Raw genomic sequence first — 18,121 nt, 5'->3', positions numbered from 1 at the left:
CGCCCCCGTGGCCTTGTCCACAGCCCGGCTGCATCAGCCCTCCCGACCCACCGCCTGTCCGGGCCTGCCGCTCCCTGAGCCACCCCGGGCTGTGAGCCTAGTTGTGCAGGAAGACTGACAGGAAAACAGCGTCCTGAATAATCATCATCAGTGCAGGTATTTTTGTGCCTGAAAAACCACAGGTGCTCCCCACCTCCATCTAACGTTTACCACACTGGCATCATTCTTTTCTCTTTTAATCCACAGAGAAAACCGCCGCGACAACACAGTGCATCCTACCAGAAGGTGCCTGAGGGTGCTCCTCAAACTGAATGAGATCAGCAGACTGGAGGATGACAGGATCTGGTCTCAGCTGAGGGGACGGCAGGCATGACGGGACGGGCGCACACAGGAGGTCCACGGGGGAGTCGTTGGTCAGGCGGAGGAGCTCCTGCTCGGTTTGATGGGGCCCTGGACAGAGAAGGCAGGCGTGACTCTACCGTGAGACTGTGCCTGAGGCCTTCTTTCCCGGCCTTCAGGACGAAAAAGGCCAGGAAGTACTCAAAAACTCTCAGTTAAAAAAAAAAAAAGCCATTAACAGAAAGGCCTTGGTCACTCTTTGGTGAGGGAAATGTCACAAGCCAGTATTTCCCGTTCTTAGGAAGAGCAATCTCCTAAGGGCTGGAGCCAAAAAAAAAAAAAAAAAAAAAAAAAAAAGGAGGGGGGGTTCCACAATCGGCTTCTAACGAGGAGAAACAAGAATCCACAGACGGTGTATAAAGTAGTTAAATGAGCAAGAGCTCCAAACCGGAAGAGCTGAACCCCGGTCTGTCACTCCCCAACTGAGTGAACCTGGGTAAGTAAGCCCTTTAACCTCCCAGAACTTGGGTCCCTCATTTGTAGACTGGAGGCAACGCGTGACAGCTGAGGGCGCAGAGGTCCTTCAGGAGCTCTAGAAAGTCTAACACGCTGCACACGTGAGGCGCTGGACACGCACAGGCCACAGCAACACTTCTAACTAGCGACTGACGCGGTCGTATGAAGACTGAAGGCGCATACACAGCAATGGACCCACCCAAAACCCTTACAATAAAGTTAAAATTGCTACAGAGCTCAAGCCAGCTTCTAGCCAGAGAAGGTTCCACATAAAATCTAAGTGAGCCACTGCTGTTCTTAGTATTATTAATATACTATTATCCAGTCTTTCCCAGGGAGATCCTGTGACAAAGACTACCCTTGATCCAACTTTAGCCCAGGCCCTTTGAACCCTCTTCCCCACAGGCCTTGACCTTGGCCTTCCATGTCTGTCCGGTCCTTGCCAAGTCTGCTCTTAGCAAATGTCTTGCGGGGTTTTGTGAGAAATCGCACCCCTGCTCTCTGAACAAGGTCCCCAATCCTCCACCCCAGATGTCCCCCCTCACTCTGCTCCTTCACTAAAACATCCCCACCCACCCCACTTTTATTTTAAGTTTACTTATTTATTTCTGAGAGAGAGAGAGAGAGAGAGAGAGAAAGAGAGAGAGAGAGAGAAAGAGAGAGAGAGAGAAAGAGAGAGAGAGAGAAAGAGAGAAAGAGAGAGAGAGAGAGAGAGAGAGAGAGAGAGAGAGAGAGAATCCCAAGCAGGCTCTATACTGTCAGCCCAGAGGCCGACACGGGGCTCGAACTCACAATCCCTGTGATCACAACCTGAGCCAAAATCAACAGTCGCACACTTAACTGACTGAGCCACCCAGTCACACTGCCCCCCTCACCCTTGTATTCAGAGCTGAGTTCGATCTCCCTCCTCTAGTGCAGCAGAGTTGACCCTATTGCCATAGTCTTAAAATACCGTTTTAACAAGTGTCCAAGAAATTTTGTCCTCGAACATCTGAACTAGGCTCACATATTGTCACTACAGGGGCGTCCACTTGCTTTAAGAGCCTTAACCGCTAACCATAAAATGCCATCAAAAGCAGGCCAGGTTTTCAGGTACCAGCTAAACGCCGGACTGCTTTGGAAAACGTAAGACTTGACTTTAACAAAGGAAAACAACCCACTGTGGTCCTTTTCCACCCCCACCCCCTACCCACTCCCAGCCACTTGCAGCATCTCACAAGCTTCGTTCCGTTTTTCCACGCTTACCATCGCTGCCTGCTCCAAGTCTGAGTTCCGGGGCTGTGCGAGATTCGGGCGCCGCCGGGATGCGCTCCGTGGCCGAGGGCTGGTCTTCAGGACTGACAGGGGAGAGCCCGACTGAACTCACACGGCCTGGAGGACCAAGAGGGCCCATCAGAGGGAGAAGTCGGTGAGACAACCGGGGTTTCCGGAGCAGGGAGGGGACGGGTGCTTACTTACTTTTCATGTCATTTTTTAACACTACAATTCTCTTATGACCATGTCCTTTGATCCAGACCACCTGCACACAAGACATACTACCGGTTAAGCAGTGGAAAAGGAGAGGAAATAAGTCCTAAATCCAGGCAGAACGTGACCAACTGTGCTGACCCGAAATACCTCACAAGTTAGAAAGTGACGCCAAGTAAAAATTTTCTATGCTTCTTTTAGCTTTTAAAGTGATAGAAGCTGGCAGAAACACGTCCCTTAAAGAAGATGCGTAGTCTAAAAACGGTGAGACTCAGCTTTAAAAATATGCTTTGCGGCTCTTCCAAAGACCATCTCCCAAACACCACTTCTGGTCTATTAAAGGAGACAGTTCTCACAGGAGAGCCCTTACTAATTTTTCTAGTAAACATACCCTAAGAGGATTCATGGAGATGAATCAAAGCAAGTCCCCGGTCCTACTTCTAAAACGAAGTCCTCTCTCCACGTCCTTAGCAGAGCAAGAGCGGAGCAGAGGTCCTTGGCTCCCTGCACCGCCCCACGCGCGCCTGTCACCGAGCCCCCGACCTCAGCCTCACCAGGTCCTCCCTGCCTCCCCCATCCCTCTCGCACAGGTGCGCTTTGGGTGTCACTCCCACCTGGACTCCGGCCACGGCCAGGATCCTCGCCAAGCCCCCTCCTCCCCTCCCACCGGTCGGGGTCGCAGCAGTGACATTGGTGCTTTCCACACACACACCTAAGACTCCCCCCCCCTCCCCTCCAGGCCCTCCCGCTCACCTGAAGGAGGAAGGCCCCCGCAAGTGAGCTCCTGCTTCCCTGATGGGCCCCTGCCTACTTGTAAATGCCCTGAACCTTCCACACTGCTGGTCACTACCCTGCATCCGCTTACGCAGCCCCTTTTGTCACAGGGTTCACTTCTACGCGTCCCCGACACCTCGGCCCTAGAACGAACCCCAAGCCCGGGCATGGGCCCAGCTCGTGGTCCCTCCTCACTGCACCCAAAAATGGCTGCACCGACCGCACTGCCTCATCACCTGCTCAGGTGCTCTGACCTCACTCCATCACCTTATCACCTGGCAGACAGAAACTTAATACAGGCTCGCGGAATGAAGGAGAAACGCTGACGTCATTCATTTTATGCCACTGGTATGTTTTTCAAAATGCCCGCCACGTCATCGACCCGGCAGCATTTCCACCTTCTGTGCAGGAGATGGGCCTGGGGCTGTCCCGGAAGTCGCTCTCCAAGAAGCTCGGCAGACACGCACCTGAGGGATTGCTCCCAAGAGCTCCTCCACACTACTGTAGCCGTAGGTCTTGGGTTGCAGTGTTTCTCCGACATACTTGGTATAGGCCATGGAAAACTCATGGAGAAAAAGCTGCTGGTAGTGGTAAGTATGGAGTAGAGACCGCACGTTCTTGGCAAACAAATACAGGCTTGTGAGCTTCACACACTCCTCTGTCTTGTCATTAGTAAAAACCTGGCTCAAGAGAAAAAGACGGCATTAGAAACTCCCAGAGTATTGGCCTTGCCCCCCAGGGGTCCGGGCCTCCAGCTGAGAATGAAAAGGCACCAAGTCAACTTGAAAAGGGACAACAAGCCAGGGAGGAGGAGGACGGGTTCATCCAAGGATCTCCTCAGAGAGAAAGCAGCGCCTTGAGCAAACCTCGGTTCTATCTGTGCCTCTAAGCCGGCAGGCAGACGTCTGAGGGAACTGTGTGTCAGAAAGGAAGCAAACTAGCCAACCTGGGGTCTCAAACAAGGAGGCAGTGAGGAGGGAAGGGAGCTGCATCAGACAGCAGGGACTGAGCCCAGGGAACTCGCACTCCCAAAGTGGCCTTCCAAGGAACACTGTGCTGCAGGATGATGACAGTGGTATTCTTGCGGGGCATTAAGGGAAGAAACCCCAAAGCTTTTCTGTCCTCGAGTAAACAAATTCCTTTACCTGAAAACTTTCCAGAGTCTTAACGTACACTGAAAATCTCTACACTGAAAATCTCTAAGGGAAGGGATATTTCCCAACCCTCACTGGCCACAGAAAGCCTCTTGTATTGGATCATCTATGTACACCTCCTAGAACCAGTGTTCATGTAACAGAGAACCGAGAGACTCTAGAAAATGTTGGATTTGGTACTGGAGAACAAACCTGAACTGCACAGTAGTTAAAGTAGGAAAAATACCTTTTATTTAAGAACTACCACAACAAAGGAAAAGAAAGAACCACAGTATAGAATTGGGCTCGATTTTGAATACAAGAGAGAAAAGTGGGGATTTATAGGCAAGGAGGGAGGGGGTGTTGGTGGATGGAAAATTACTAAGACATCCAAGGTCATTGTCTAGTCTATAAGGCGGCTCCCAGGAGCCTGGCCTAAGTTTGGCCAAGGAGAGACTTTTTGTCAGTATCTTTTAATTATTTAGTTATCAATCACATGGTTATTTGGTAACAACGGTATACCACTCTCTTCCTATGTTGCTGGATTTTACTGGTTAATATCCTATTTAGAACCATTGTTTTTTGGGGGACTCTTAGGTTTTGGTATTAAAGTTTCTTCGGCTTCATAAAATGAAGTGGTGAGTTATGTGCTTTCAACACGGCCTAGAATCGTTTTTAGGAAGTTGGAATTATGCTTTAAAAGTCAGTTAAAAATCCAACTGTGAACCTATCTGGTCCTGGCATAAATTTCAACAATCTTATAGCCCCTTTGGTGGTAACTGGTCGAATTTTTAACATCTAGGGTCAATTTTGATAATTTTGTGGGGTGGAGGGGGCTTTATCTATTTCTGTAGTATTGTCTTATGATTTTTCTAACCTTAAGTGCTATTCTTAAAAGGCAACCTGGGTGACCAGCCTTCCTTTCTGACCTGTGCCTGAATGATGAGTCGCCCGGAGCCCCCACAAAATCCATCTAATTCAGACATCCCTAACAGTAGCAAACTGCAGCCAGTATATAACAAAGCACCCCAGCCTGAGACTCGGGAGGCCCAGGCTTCCCTCTTAGCTTGCTACTCGTTTGGGCAAGGTGCCCAAACCCCTGTGTGTCCAAACCACACCCCTGCTACGCCTCAGTTTGTTCAACTACGAAATGACCGACTGGTCCCTTCCAGCTCTACATCCTCTAAGCCAGACCATCAAGTGATCCAGAAACACATGGTTCAGCGGTTCTCATAAGACGGCTCCACAGAACTGTCAATATTCATACCTCCACTAAGTAGGGCAGACTCTTCAGAAGTTCGGTCAAGGTCATGAATCCATATTCACAGGGGTTGAGGGGAGCACTGTGGGTAGTTTCATAACGCCTCTTGAGCTCATCGACAGACAGGTGGGCGGCTCCTTCCCAAGACATCAGCAACACCAGCAGCTGGGCAGTGAGAGCACGCAGGGACTTGCGGTTGATCAGCTGAATCTGTTTGCCTGACGCCATGTCAGCAACCTGGGAGGACAAGAGTCCACGTGTTTTCCCAGCTAGAGAGAGGGGTGCCATGCCACACCCACTCAGCTACTGTCCTTGGGCTAGTGAGACCAACAGAGGGAGATTTTCTAACTTCTTCTTTTCCAGCTGCTATGGGACACCAGACCAACATTTCAGGGGACACCGGGGCAGGAGCTGTTCTCTCCCTTTCTGCTGGTCCACAATCAGAAACTTCCATCAACACCAGCCCTCTTTCAGGGCACTCCTTCCACTCCCCAAGCCCCTGAAGGTTGCTGCGCTCAGGGAGGAGGCAAGGAAGGGGTTTGGACTGTGTCCCAGGAGCTAGACTGGGGCAGGGATGGAAGGCCCACTTAAGGACACCCACATTTTCTTCTAGTCCATCATCACTAGCCAGTAAGTGGGTATTTTCCTGACTACATGTCTACCCCTCGATTCTTTCTGGTTCTCAAGGAGATAACAGGTCTGAGTGATGAAGCACGCTGGAAGGGGAAGCTCCTGAAAAAGACAGAGGTTATCATTCGGGGACCAAAGAGCACGTGAAGAAACAGATGTTTGGTAACTGAGACCCACAGGCATGTGCACCGCTGAGGTGTTGGCACGCAAGCCAAGGTTTACTGTTACGTGTTTTCCCCTCTGGTTTTCCAGCCAACACCACAGGTCTCAGTGCCTCGGCGTGGGCTGGGTCACCACAGGCTTGCGTGCTTTGGGCTCTCACAGGCAGAGCAGCACCTGAGGAACTGTCACCATCCCACTGTGACCCTGGTTCGGACGCTCACCCAGAGCCCAGGCAGGAGGATGGAGGGCAGACCCCCACACCAGTTACCATGGCGACAGATTTCCCCTATCAACAGAGTCAGGTCTAGGGGAGTCTGAGTCATCTTGTTCAATGCCTAGACCACTGCTACTTTTGCAGCCTTTCAAGGAGTAAAAATAAAAACCTGTTCTTTCGAGGCTACTTAGATACATCTCTTGATTCTGAACCCATGCTACGCAACGAATCCTCTAGGGAGCTTATAAAAGATGCCAATGTTCAGAGCACACTGGGCCTAATTGCATCAGAATCTCGGGGGGGGGGGGGGGGGCAGGGTGGAGGGGTCCGCTTCTCAGCATTCCCCAGAAGCTTCCCGGAGATGCAGCAGCAGCCAGGGCAGCGCACCGGAGCCTCTCCAATCCTCCCCCATCTTGACTGCTTACGCCCAAACTTCCCACTCACTCGCCCTTGCTTATCAGAGTCTCTGGTCATGGCTGAGTCCTGCTACCCACTGAAGCACTCCATGCCTTTATGCTGGGTGACTGAGTATCCAGGGGGCCCCTCCCGTCCTGTGGCCTTTCAGTTCCTCAACTTCCACATCTCCGGGGATATCCCCTTCCACTGACTTCCTCCGTGGACACCCATTCCCAGGTCGCACGTGGGATCTCGCCATCTACCGCCCGCTGCCGAGGTAGCTCATGCAAACCTCCCGTGCACCCTGCGTGCCAAAGGAGGCCTGCGGCAGATGCTGGGGTGGGAGACAGAAAAGAGGTTCGAATGATCGGCTCTTCCTCCCCTTCTCCAGCTTCACCTGCACGGACTCGCACCTCCTCCCAGTTAAAACCCTCTGCCTTCTTCACTTTCCTCTCATGTCCACCTTGGCGCTGATAGGCCATGAATTCATTACCACTCTTGTCATGCTCTGTAAACAACTTTGCCCCTTTGGTGCCTTTTCTTTGCACCATTTGGCAAACTCCCACCTCGAGCCCGTCGGTCTGCTTTCCGAGCCGGCAGCAAACCCAGGGTAGCGCTATGGGCACCGCATCCCTCCTGCGGGGCTCCCCTACTCCCTGCGCCCCTGCCTCATGTCCTGGCGGGCTCCCCACACCGCACCGTACCATGAGGGGCCTCAATCTCGAATCCTGTGTCTTTCGTCCTCTCTCTATGCAGTTGCTCTCACCTTCACTTCACAGAAAAATAGCTCGTGGTGGGTACCCCCCTCTTCTTTCCAGAGAGGAACAGCAAACTTCTCTGTGTCTACATCCGCCTGCTACTCCCTCCCTCTGGTCAAAGCACTAATATCAGGGCTGTGCCCTGCCGTCTGCTGAACGCTGATTCCCATGCCTGCCTCCTCGGAAACCCCACCCCACCACCTCTTGTCTGTGTATTTCTCTTCTCTCCCTCGAGCACATCCTTCCTGGCGGTTCTCAACCATGCTCGGGTCTCTCCACCTGGGAGCAAAGCAGCCACAGAAAGCTCATGGGCTCACTCGGTCCCGTGGCCTTGGCGCCACTGTGCACTCCCGCTGCTCCTTCACAAGGAGACAAGCCGAAAGGCTGTATTACCTGTCACCATTTTCTTGCCTCCTACTCCTCCTCATGCCTCGACCTGCTCAGTGTGCCTCTGGTCCCCACTCACTGGTGGCGACCCCGCCCGGCCAGCAACACCAAGTTCCTCCATGTAGCCAGGCCTGAAGGTCACATTAGTCCCTGCCTCACTCGTCCCAGCAGGTGACAGTGCTGGCCGTTTCTCCTCCTTGGATTGGGAGTGCCACACTCCTAGCGTCCTCCCTACTCTGGGTCCTGTGAAGGTTCTCCCCTCAACTGGACAGGACGTGAATGCATCCCTTCCAGGTCTGTAGCCAGGGCTGCCCCCCTTGGTGGCACTTCCACTCTGCCTCCTCTTAGTGAGTTTTCTTCGCCCCAGGCTGGAGGCAGCCTGAAACCACCCAGCTGCTCAGTCTAGGACAGGGAGGGTCAGTTTAGTCCAGAGCAGGAAGGAAGAGGAAGTTACCCTCTCCAATCCCGTGTTACCAGCAACAAGGGCTGTTGTGAGCCTAGCCTGCTCCTAAATCTACTCGAGTGAGTCAGAATCTGTGAGGAAAGAGATCTGGGATTACAGCCTCCCCAAAACTTCAGAAACGATGATCCATTTAGAAGAATATACCTGAGGAAGAAAACATCCTCGGATAAAAGACACTTCATCAGTTCAGAGTCATTCCTTTGACAAGGCCCTGAATAAACACACAGAAGCAAGACCAAAAATCTTAGCTGTCAAACCAGAGCCCCTATTAGGGTCATCTCCTATTACCTAATAAGGTATTAATAGCAAACAAAGCACTTACTGTGAAACAGAAACTGCTGCAAGGTGTGAACAAAGAAACGCTAAAGCACAGGAAAACACCCCAGCGAAGATGACGCCACATTGTCGTGAAAATAAAAATCTGCTAACCTTCACAACATGGCAGAGCTTCTGTGTTAAAGCCGAAACTGAACTGACATCGTAGTCTTGGAGACGAAACGTGTAACCAAAAGTTTTAGCGTATTCCGTAAGCAGATCCGTCATCATAAGGCAGTTATCTTTTTGGGACCGAAGGAGTTTGACAAACTGGGCAGCAAGAGCTTTGAATCGTTCTACCTCTGTCAAAGTGAGGATTTTTTCTTCTCCACATTCCAATACCTTGGAAAACACACAGCAGGAAGAAGGCGAGATTGAACAAGTTATGACTGATCATAGAATTAAGTGGCATGGAAATGTATTCGGTTAGTAACTGAAAAGCACTTTGGTGTTCTTTAATGGATATAGAGCTTCAGTTCTGCAAGATGAAAAAGTTCTGGAAATTGGCTGCACAGCATGTGATACATTTACCACCACTTAACTGCACACTTAAAAAGGGTTAACAAAGTAATGTGTATTTTACCACACACAAGAGGAATTTTTAAAAAAATTTTATGTTTATTTTTGAGAGCAAGAGAGACAGAGCATGAGCAGGGGAGGGGTAGGCAGAGAGGGAGAACAGAAACAGGCGGCGCAGTCTCCAGGCTCTAAGCTGTCAGCACAGAACCTGATGTAGGCCTCAAACTCAGACTGTGAGATCATGACCTGAGCTGAAGTCAGACGCTTAACCGAATGAGCCACCCAGCGCCCCAAGAAGAATTTTAAAAGCACTTTAGGTGCCTGGGTGGCTCAGTCGGTTAAGCGTCTGACTTCAGCTCAGGTCATAATCTCTTGGTTTGTGAGTTTGAGCCCTGCATCGGGCTCTATGCTGACAGCTCAGAGCCTGGAGCCTGCTTCAGATTCTGTCCCTTCCTCTCTCTCTGCCCTTCCCCTGCTCGCACTCTGGTATCGCTCTCTCTCAAAGATAAATAAATAAATTTTAAAAAACACAAATGCTAATAAAATTAACAACAAAAATCTGGTTTAACTTAGCAATGGCTTAACAGCTAAGCATTCATATCACCTCACATACTCATCCCCAGCACCAACCTAAGAGATTTGAAAAATACGGCACTAATGGAAAAACGTTCCATTTAAGAAATCAAACTATTAAAAAGAATCAAACTATTTCATCTTTTGACAATAATTGCTCTAAAATAAATTTGAAGATGGTTTCTTTCTTCATTGAAGGGGAAAAAAAACCCCACACTTACCTTAAAATACTAATGAGCCAAAAACATAGCTTCTCTGATCAAAATATTTCAAGTTTTCCTATTTCCTAACTACTTACTTCCCAGGAAAAGAGGCCTGAGAGAAAAAAAAAAATTCTCCCATATATTGTTTAGAAAAATATCATTGGAATCTCTACTCACTTGTAAAATATCAGGTATGGCTTCAAAAAGTTCAAGTAGTTTAGTAAACCCATAGTATGCAAGTTTACACTGCCGGCCAAAGTGGTGATGGTAGGAGGGGATAAATTTGTTAAAGGGCATCCGGAAATGAGGTTGGTGCCGCAGCAAATCAACAACATCCTTGGAGAACTGCTTTGTCCTTTCTATTTCATCCTGGGTACGCTCTTTAAAAAAAAAAAAGAAAACTGATCGGTCATCACAGTCTTCCATTGATTTGTGTTGAACATTAGTGGTATAGTTAGTCCTATGTACAGATTACAAGAGGTATCATCTTTGCCTTCCAAATGCACACAGCCTAAGACAAACACATTCATAGGCTCTTTCTGCAGAATGGTTTTCAAACTCATTCAAGGACACAATACCAGGAGGCCAGGAAACTATTATGGTACACAGTGAAATATACATACATACCCATGTAATTTCACCTTGCAAGCTGGACATACTTTTTCTAGCTCCCTGTCCCCCACCCCTATCCCATATATAGGAGCCTGACACGTACGAGCACGTACATGACAGGTCTCTGTACTTGTAAAAATAACCTAGAAATTATTTCTGTAAACTTGCACTTCTGAATAGCCACATGCTTTCTGTTTATTCTTCTGACCTTCAGTTAAAATTGTTAGCAGAAAGAGTATCAGGCAACAAAAGTTTAACAAAAACACAGGGCAATAAAAGCTTACATTTCACTTTTTATTTCAATTAATTTTTATGTATGTAATTTTTTTTGAAATTTTTTAGGGCGCTTGGGTGGCTCAATTAATCGCCCAACTTCAGCTCAGGTTATGATCCCACGGTTTGTGAGGTCGAGTTCTGCGTTGGGCTCTGTGCTGACAACTCAGAGCCTGGAGTCTGCTTCACGGATTCTGTCTCCCTCTCTCCCTGCCCCTCCTCTGCTTGTCCTCTGCTTGTGTCTCTTTCTCTCAAAAATAAATAAACGTTTAAAAAACAAAAAGAAATTTTTTAAAAGTTTTTTTTTTTAGGGGTACCTGGGTGGCTCAGTCAGTTGAGCACCCGACTCCTGATTTCAGCTCAGGTTCCCAGGGTTGTGGGATCTGAACCTCCACACTAAGCACAGAACGTGCTTAAGAGTCTCTTTCTTTCTTTCTTTCTTTCTCTCTCTCTCTCTCTCTCTCCCCCCTCCACCCAGCCCCTCTGCCCTGCTCACAAGCTCTAAAAAAATAAAAAATAAAAAGATTTAAAAAAAAATTTTTAAGTAACCTCTACACCCAATGTGGCACTTGAACTCATAACCCCAGATGAAGAGTCACATGCTCTTCCAAATGAGCCAGCCCGGTGCCCCTCTATTGATTTTTAAATGAGAATCAGAAGACTGACATTACTCACTCCAAAAGCTCTGGAGTGCCATAATTTCATGAATATCAGTGTTCTGCAGGAACACAGGTTAAGAATCACCGATTACTAACAGTGGGAGAAGAGGACAGTAGACAGATGTAATTTCACCTACCCTAGCTCCCAGACCTCAACCAGAGTGGCCAAAATATGAAAGATAAAGCAAAACATTTGCTTGAGCCTTCTTTCCTTCTCCAGAGTGCACGGTGAGGTAGCTCAGTTAAAGGTAAGAGTCAAGCAAGAGCCATGGTAACCGACTCTCGGATGGATAATTATGGTGTCAACAGCCATAGACAGGCTGAGGAAGGCATTCTGGCAAAGTGCTGGTTGTGCCCCTCTTCCCCCTAGAGGGAAAACTCTAAATTCTAAATTCTAAAAAACCAGCTTTTCTTGTTGGTGAGTGGCTTCCCTGCTCTGAAGAACCTAGGATCCACTGCACAGCACATAGTTTTCACACCGCTCCTTCCATGGAACCTGCAGGAACCATGGGGGCAGGGGAAAGGATATGTGAGACCATGGTAAGATAACCACTGAGATATGCAACTGTCTTCCAGCACATTAAGGTCAACATACCTCTTTTGGGGATACAAATCGCCATTTCACTATCTTGTTGGGACAGGCAGATGGTTGTGTCCGGAATCTCTGATACGATATCAATCAATTCACAAACACCATATTCAGTGACATCCCAGTCTTTTGAGAAACACCTAGAATTTAACCATGGAAATGGGTAAAGAATGAGACATATCACTTGCTAAATAAACCTTGTAAGTTTTCCAGAAGAATGTTAAATAGAAAACGTTAGGCAATTATTTTAGATTTGTGGGAAGAAAAAGTGTCTTAAAATATTTGCTTTCATTTTCCCCCCCCTTCTCATCAACTCACCAATGGTAAGCCTGTGAGAACTCCCTCACAATGACCTGTTTGCTGGCTTGGGATTTGAGAAGTTTTAGTAAATCCTGAGTAAAGCGCTTCACCTGGGCCCTGTGGGTAAGGGTCAACAACCTTTTGGAGCCCATTCCGAGGATCTGTAAATCAAACACTTTGATTATTTATACTCGTAAGACCTTGGCACATACTGACTTTCTGGTTGATGGCATTTTCTCTCTCCTGTTACCACTCTCAGACAATAAGCCCCTTTATGTGTGATATCTGCATTTTCAAACACATGTAGATCAACAGAATGTAGATGTTCAAAATGAACATCTGCTCAAGTGCCTGGGACCCCCCACCCCCTTTTTGTTTGCCCTTCATATCCCTCCTCAAATAGTTGTGAATACAGACACAAAAAGCAACTAATTTTGTCTACAAAAGACAGCTAAGGTATTCCAAGCCATTTTACAAGTGGGAAGCTGTTTTACAGGTGGGAAGCTATATAACAGTCTAGGTTAACAGGTAAAGAAAGATTCCTTAGGAACCAACATGAGGCTCCAGCCCAGGAGCTCGTCTTTCACTCATTTAAGAGAGGTAAGTCCGTGTTCTCGGCAGCTCCTCTGTAAGAGTGAACAACCCTGGAGAGCTCTGGGTTAGAAGGGAGGTCAGTCTACACAGATTAGAAGAAAAACACTTGACAGTGCTCTAAGGAGTTCATTCTTTAAGTTGAAACTCACAGCTTTCTGCAAAAACCAAGAAGCCATCTTGGATGAGGTTACCAGCTAACCCATTTCTTTGGCTGAGGTAGCCAAAGCCACAGAGGAACATTCTCGTCTTTAAAATGATAATAATTCCTGAACTTTCCTTACCTGCAACACATGAGGCACAGCTTCCAGTAATTCTATCAGCTTGGAATATCCATAGTCTGATACCCGGCACTGCTTTGCAAAATGATGGTGGTAGGACGGGATGAAATTACTAATTGGGATGACACAGGACGGCTGGCTCTTTAGCAGGTCAATCACTTCCCTGCTAAACTGGATCAGCTGGGGGTTACCCACAGGACTTTTAGAACGCAGAAGCCAAGGATCTAGACAGGGGGAGAAAAAGAGAGCATTCCTAAGATATAAAGTGGGATCTTACCTCTGAAACAAAGGTAACTAACCTTGCACTCGCTCGCCTGAGCTCACCCATGACGATGCAGATGAGACCAAAGGGCCTCTTTACTTCTCAGCATCTATATTCAGGTTCTATATAATAATCAATGGGCCAGCCCAACTTCTTTATGGGCTGGCAGATGTTTTCCCACTATTTCTCGAAGTCCAGTAGTCAAAGCATAGCTCAGCATAGTGTTAACTTAAAGCAGAAGTGAAATTCCACAGCAAGTTTCCACCTTATAAACTCGTTGTATTTCAACGACTCATTTGCATCTTGGTCCTGCGGAGCATACTTTCCCACAGAAACAAAGTTATAGATGGTCAGCAAGCAGGTAGCCCAGAAGAGCCGAGCTAACCCATGTGGAAGCTGAAAACATTACCCAGAAAATCATGGAAAGCAGCAATGTAAAACTAGCTGATATAAGAGTAAGAAAGAAATTTTTCTTGAACGCCCATGTAATTGAGAAAAAGTTTTCATTATAAAAGTATAAGCAGACAAAAACCTTTCTAAGACACTGGCAGGCTAACGACACAGGAGGAAGGAGAAACAGCACAGGCCCGGGAGCCTGCATGGGCCAGGGCTGAGGGGAAAGGCAGGAGAAGGTGGCAAGCAGCGTTGCTACCAGTCTTTCTCCTTCCCTGGTTATCCTCACCCTTCTTCCTATAGGGGGAGAGAAAGGGAGGAAGTATTTAGGGTCAAAGAGAAGGAAATGTGCCTATAGCGGCAACGATTTGCAGTGCTGTTCACAGGTCGTGGGATTAGACACCTGCGACTCAGGGATGCCCAGAACTCAGCAACCCACCCAAATCTAGGTTCACATTTCCTGGTCTTTTATACTAACAGCTAAATCTGTTTTCAGATTTATCAAAGTCAGAAATGTTGACCACAATGAATTTCACAGGTAAATCTGCATTTAGAGAGATTTCCTTCAACTACTTGAAACTATTTTTAAAAGGCTAGCCAACTGACAAGCCAAAAAGTCTCACAAAATTAGGTAGGGCTAAAGAGATTCGTCATTGTGAAACATGGATTTTACATTTTTTATATAGCTTATGCTGGTACTCCCCAAAAGTCTTTAAAGTCTTGTTCTGCCAAACCTTCAGCACTTTAGAGAGTAGTTTTTAAAAGATCAAAGGAGGGCCGCCTGGGTGGCTGTTGGGTAAGCATCCGACTCTTTGATTTGGGCTCAGCTCACCATCTCACGGTTCTTGGGCTCATCAGGCTCTGAGCTGACAGCATGGAGCCTGCTTGGGATTCTCTCTCCCTCTAGCTCTGCCCCTCCCTCACTCGAGTGCATGGGCATGCGCATCTCTCTCCCTCAAAATAAACAAACATTAAAAAAAAAAAGGATCAAAGGAGACATCCACCGTGCTTTGTGCTTGGCAAACAGGGCTGCTGTGGAAGATAAAAGCCAACAGCCTCCTCTCCTAGCAGGTGGTGGCTCAGAAACATACAATACCTGCCTCCTACCTGTGTTTGGAGGTGGGGGCTTGTTGTGAATCCATTTGACCACTTTGACGCCATTCTGTGCAGTGGCGATGTTTACACCTGGAACACAGGTGATGAGGTGTTCTAAGGGAACACCCCCTTGATTTTCCTGCACTATTTCTAGTTCACCGAACTCTGCAGCATAACAATCTGGAAAGCTGACGTGGGGAAAAAGAAGGGTAATTACAATAATGGAAAAGCAAAGCACCTGCTAAACAGAAATCTCTATTTTAATATATCCACAAATACGTAATTTCTGTTTAAATCCCCAGGATCTGGGTTTGAACATTAGAATTAAGATCCGAGGCAGAGGAGACAATCACTGTGGCACTGACCTCTTTGATGCAGTCTGATGAGACCAGAAATTCCTAGATAATTTTCCCAGCAGAGGGTGTTAAAAATAAGGCAACTGGGCGCTCAGTCAGTGATTTACCTGCTTCAACGCATTAGTGGCTTTTCTCTCTCAAATTTTGCAGCCCGGGGCTGAAGGCTGTGTACCCTCCTCTAGCACGTGTGCGCACTTGTAGCACAGCACTTACAATAATCTCGTCTTTGTGGAGAACAAGCTTTCCTATTCATTGCTTATGTTTCTAAAAGTCTGCACAAATTTTCTTGTTCAAGTATTGAGCGAATGGATCCTATTTCAGATCTACTTTGATTGCAAGGTGCTAAAAATGTTAGGATGAAGCATTCTATAATACTTGCTTGGGAAGAGGTGTGGGCAGAGGGCAGACTTTCTAGAAAGAGGAGAACTAAGGCCTCATATCTTAATGGCTTTGACATGTTCACCTTAATAAAGGCACGGTGCCCTCATGTGTCTGCAGAAGACTATGAACCTGGGGCGCAAATGTCTTCAAAGAGAGGATCACAAAAGGAATCTTATAGGAGTCTGGATCAAATTCGTGTTCACTACAGAAAAGAGAACAAAACAGTTAGCTGACGTTTCTCAGTGGTCTAAAAGGTCTTCAAGGTAACTGTAACAGACATTCAAGGACCTTATACACAAGGATTATTTCTAGAAGGAAACGAGGTTCTACCTGAAGTCCTTATCGGGGCAATGCTGTCTGCAGACAGGCTCGTGATATTCTAACTCTTCAAATATAATTGGGCTGCAATTTGTCGAGGAGCCGTCATGTGACTGCGAAGACCCCAAGGGGCTCTGCCGGGCCTGACTGCTGGGCAACAGACACACCAGTCTTCCGTTTCCTTGTTCGCGGATTGCCACCGTGTCTGTTAGCTTATATAAATCCGACACGTTCAACTTGTGTCCAAATCTAAAAGCAGGGATAAGGGGACAGAAGTTGACTTGGAATGTTCTTCTCTGATTACACAGAAATGCCTGTACTGATTAAGTAAAGGGCTATTGCTAAGAACGGTCCCTCCACCTCTTCAAAAGGAAGATGGGATTAATTCTACTCTAAATTCTTTCACTCCCAAGCCAGTAACACTTGGCACTTCCTTTGAGTCACCTCTGGCTGACTGCCCATCAGTCATTATGTCATTTGCTACCTAACCCTCGAACCCCTGCAGTTGCTGCATATGACCTCACCTCACTGTCTCAGATGGAAAGCTATCTGACATGACCTCTTTTGACTCCACTCCCCAAGCTGGAAATCCCTCTGTACCACCCCTCCCCATCTCTGCTCTGCTACCTCAGAAGAGGTAGGCTCCTTTCCAGCTACTCCCTCACCTCACCTATTCCTGAACCTTGAGACCCACACTTCCTGAGACTGGACTCCTCAATCATCCCCCCACCGTGTGTGTACCTTTCATACTTGGGAGCTTAAAGGCACAGGCTTGGAAGGCAGATAGATTTGAGTTCATATCCTTTTCCCTCCAGGATTTTATCCACAGGACTCGGGAGGGATGGCTCTCAAGTCACCAGCAGCTTCCTCCTCCCCTCCCCCCAAAACCCCATGCCACATTCTCAGCTCCCTCAATGATGCCAGCCATCCCCGCATGTCCTGGTAACACCCTCACCTCCTGGTTCTCTCCTGCTTCCCGTCCCAGGTGGTATTCCATCCAGTTCTGCCCTTCTCTTGGCTTCCCCTCACTCCCTCCCTGCTCCCCTGCCTCTCCTGATCCCCTTTAGGAAAGTAACGGTCACATCTTCATTATCTCCAATGTCCAAACCAAGGTCAAAACCTCACTGCACCTTCTGGACAGGCTTTCTTTATTTTCTATTTCCGGTTTAACCATACTAGCATCCTCTCAGTCAGCCAGGACAAAACAACTCAGAATCAAACCGCCTCTCCTCTCCACCTTGCCTGCTACATAAAACTAGCCACAATGTCCTATTTCACTGACAACTGAAACTTCGGTGTTCCAAGAGCATCTGCTTGGACCCAGGACTGGGACAGCACTGTCCCTTCTTTGTGTCCTTCTCTGCCCTGTTCATTCCATCTCAGCTTGCACTGCCACCACATGGCCCGTAGTTCTGCCACTACTCAGGGCTCCGGGGCTTCAGAGTAACAGTCCAGCTCTTTGTTTTTTCCATCCTTATAGCATTTTCTCCTCCTCATTCACTTGGGGATAGTTTTCTTTGTTCTATGTGATGATTTACGAGTATTTCCTCTTCCCTTCCAGACATAAGCTCAAGGACAAGGATCGTGTCTTCCCAGCTCTGCACTCTCCACAGAGGCTCAGACTTTTTAAAGATTTTATTTTGGGGAGGATGGGCTAAATGGGTGATGGGCATTAAGGAGGGCACTTGCTGGGATGAGCACCGGGTGTTCTATGTAAGTGCTAGATCACTGGATTATGCTCCTAAAACCAAGACTACACTGTATGTTCACGAACTTCAATTTAAATACATAAATTTTAAAAAAAGATGTTGTTTTTAAAAGTGATCCCTACACCCAACGTGGGGCTTGAACTCACAACCCTGAGATCAAGAGTCACACGCTCCACCAACTGAGCCAGCCGG

General features: G+C 47.7%; 1 protein-coding gene across 9 annotated transcripts in view; it reads right to left on the bottom strand.

The window, feature by feature from the left end:
* MARF1 (meiosis regulator and mRNA stability factor 1) overlaps positions 1 to 18,121 on the bottom strand; it is a 39,366-nt gene that overhangs the window by 4,395 nt on the left and 16,850 nt on the right. For all 9 annotated transcript variants that reach the window (XM_060648585.3, XM_060648587.3, XM_060648591.3 and 6 more), the window contains 13 exons: positions 16,233 to 16,469; positions 15,985 to 16,104; positions 15,178 to 15,353; positions 13,419 to 13,639; positions 12,562 to 12,704; positions 12,250 to 12,383; positions 10,288 to 10,490; positions 8,930 to 9,157; positions 5,497 to 5,727; positions 3,564 to 3,776; positions 2,314 to 2,374; positions 2,101 to 2,226; positions 280 to 450 (listed from right to left, as the gene is read on the bottom strand). In XM_060648585.3, coding sequence (XP_060504568.3) covers positions 280 to 450; positions 2,101 to 2,226; positions 2,314 to 2,374; positions 3,564 to 3,776; positions 5,497 to 5,727; positions 8,930 to 9,157; positions 10,288 to 10,490; positions 12,250 to 12,383; positions 12,562 to 12,704; positions 13,419 to 13,639; positions 15,178 to 15,353; positions 15,985 to 16,104; positions 16,233 to 16,469 — 2,264 coding nt within the window. The remainder of the gene's footprint in view (positions 1 to 279; positions 451 to 2,100; positions 2,227 to 2,313; positions 2,375 to 3,563; positions 3,777 to 5,496; positions 5,728 to 8,929; positions 9,158 to 10,287; positions 10,491 to 12,249; positions 12,384 to 12,561; positions 12,705 to 13,418; positions 13,640 to 15,177; positions 15,354 to 15,984; positions 16,105 to 16,232; positions 16,470 to 18,121) is intronic.

Source organism: Panthera onca, chromosome E3, assembly GCF_046562875.1.
Source record: "Panthera onca isolate mPanOnc1 chromosome E3, mPanOnc1 haplotype 2, whole genome shotgun sequence".
Lineage (NCBI taxonomy): Eukaryota > Metazoa > Chordata > Mammalia > Carnivora > Felidae > Panthera > Panthera onca.
Note: the sequence above shows the minus strand (reverse complement) of the source record. Positions and strands in the feature narration are given on the sequence as shown.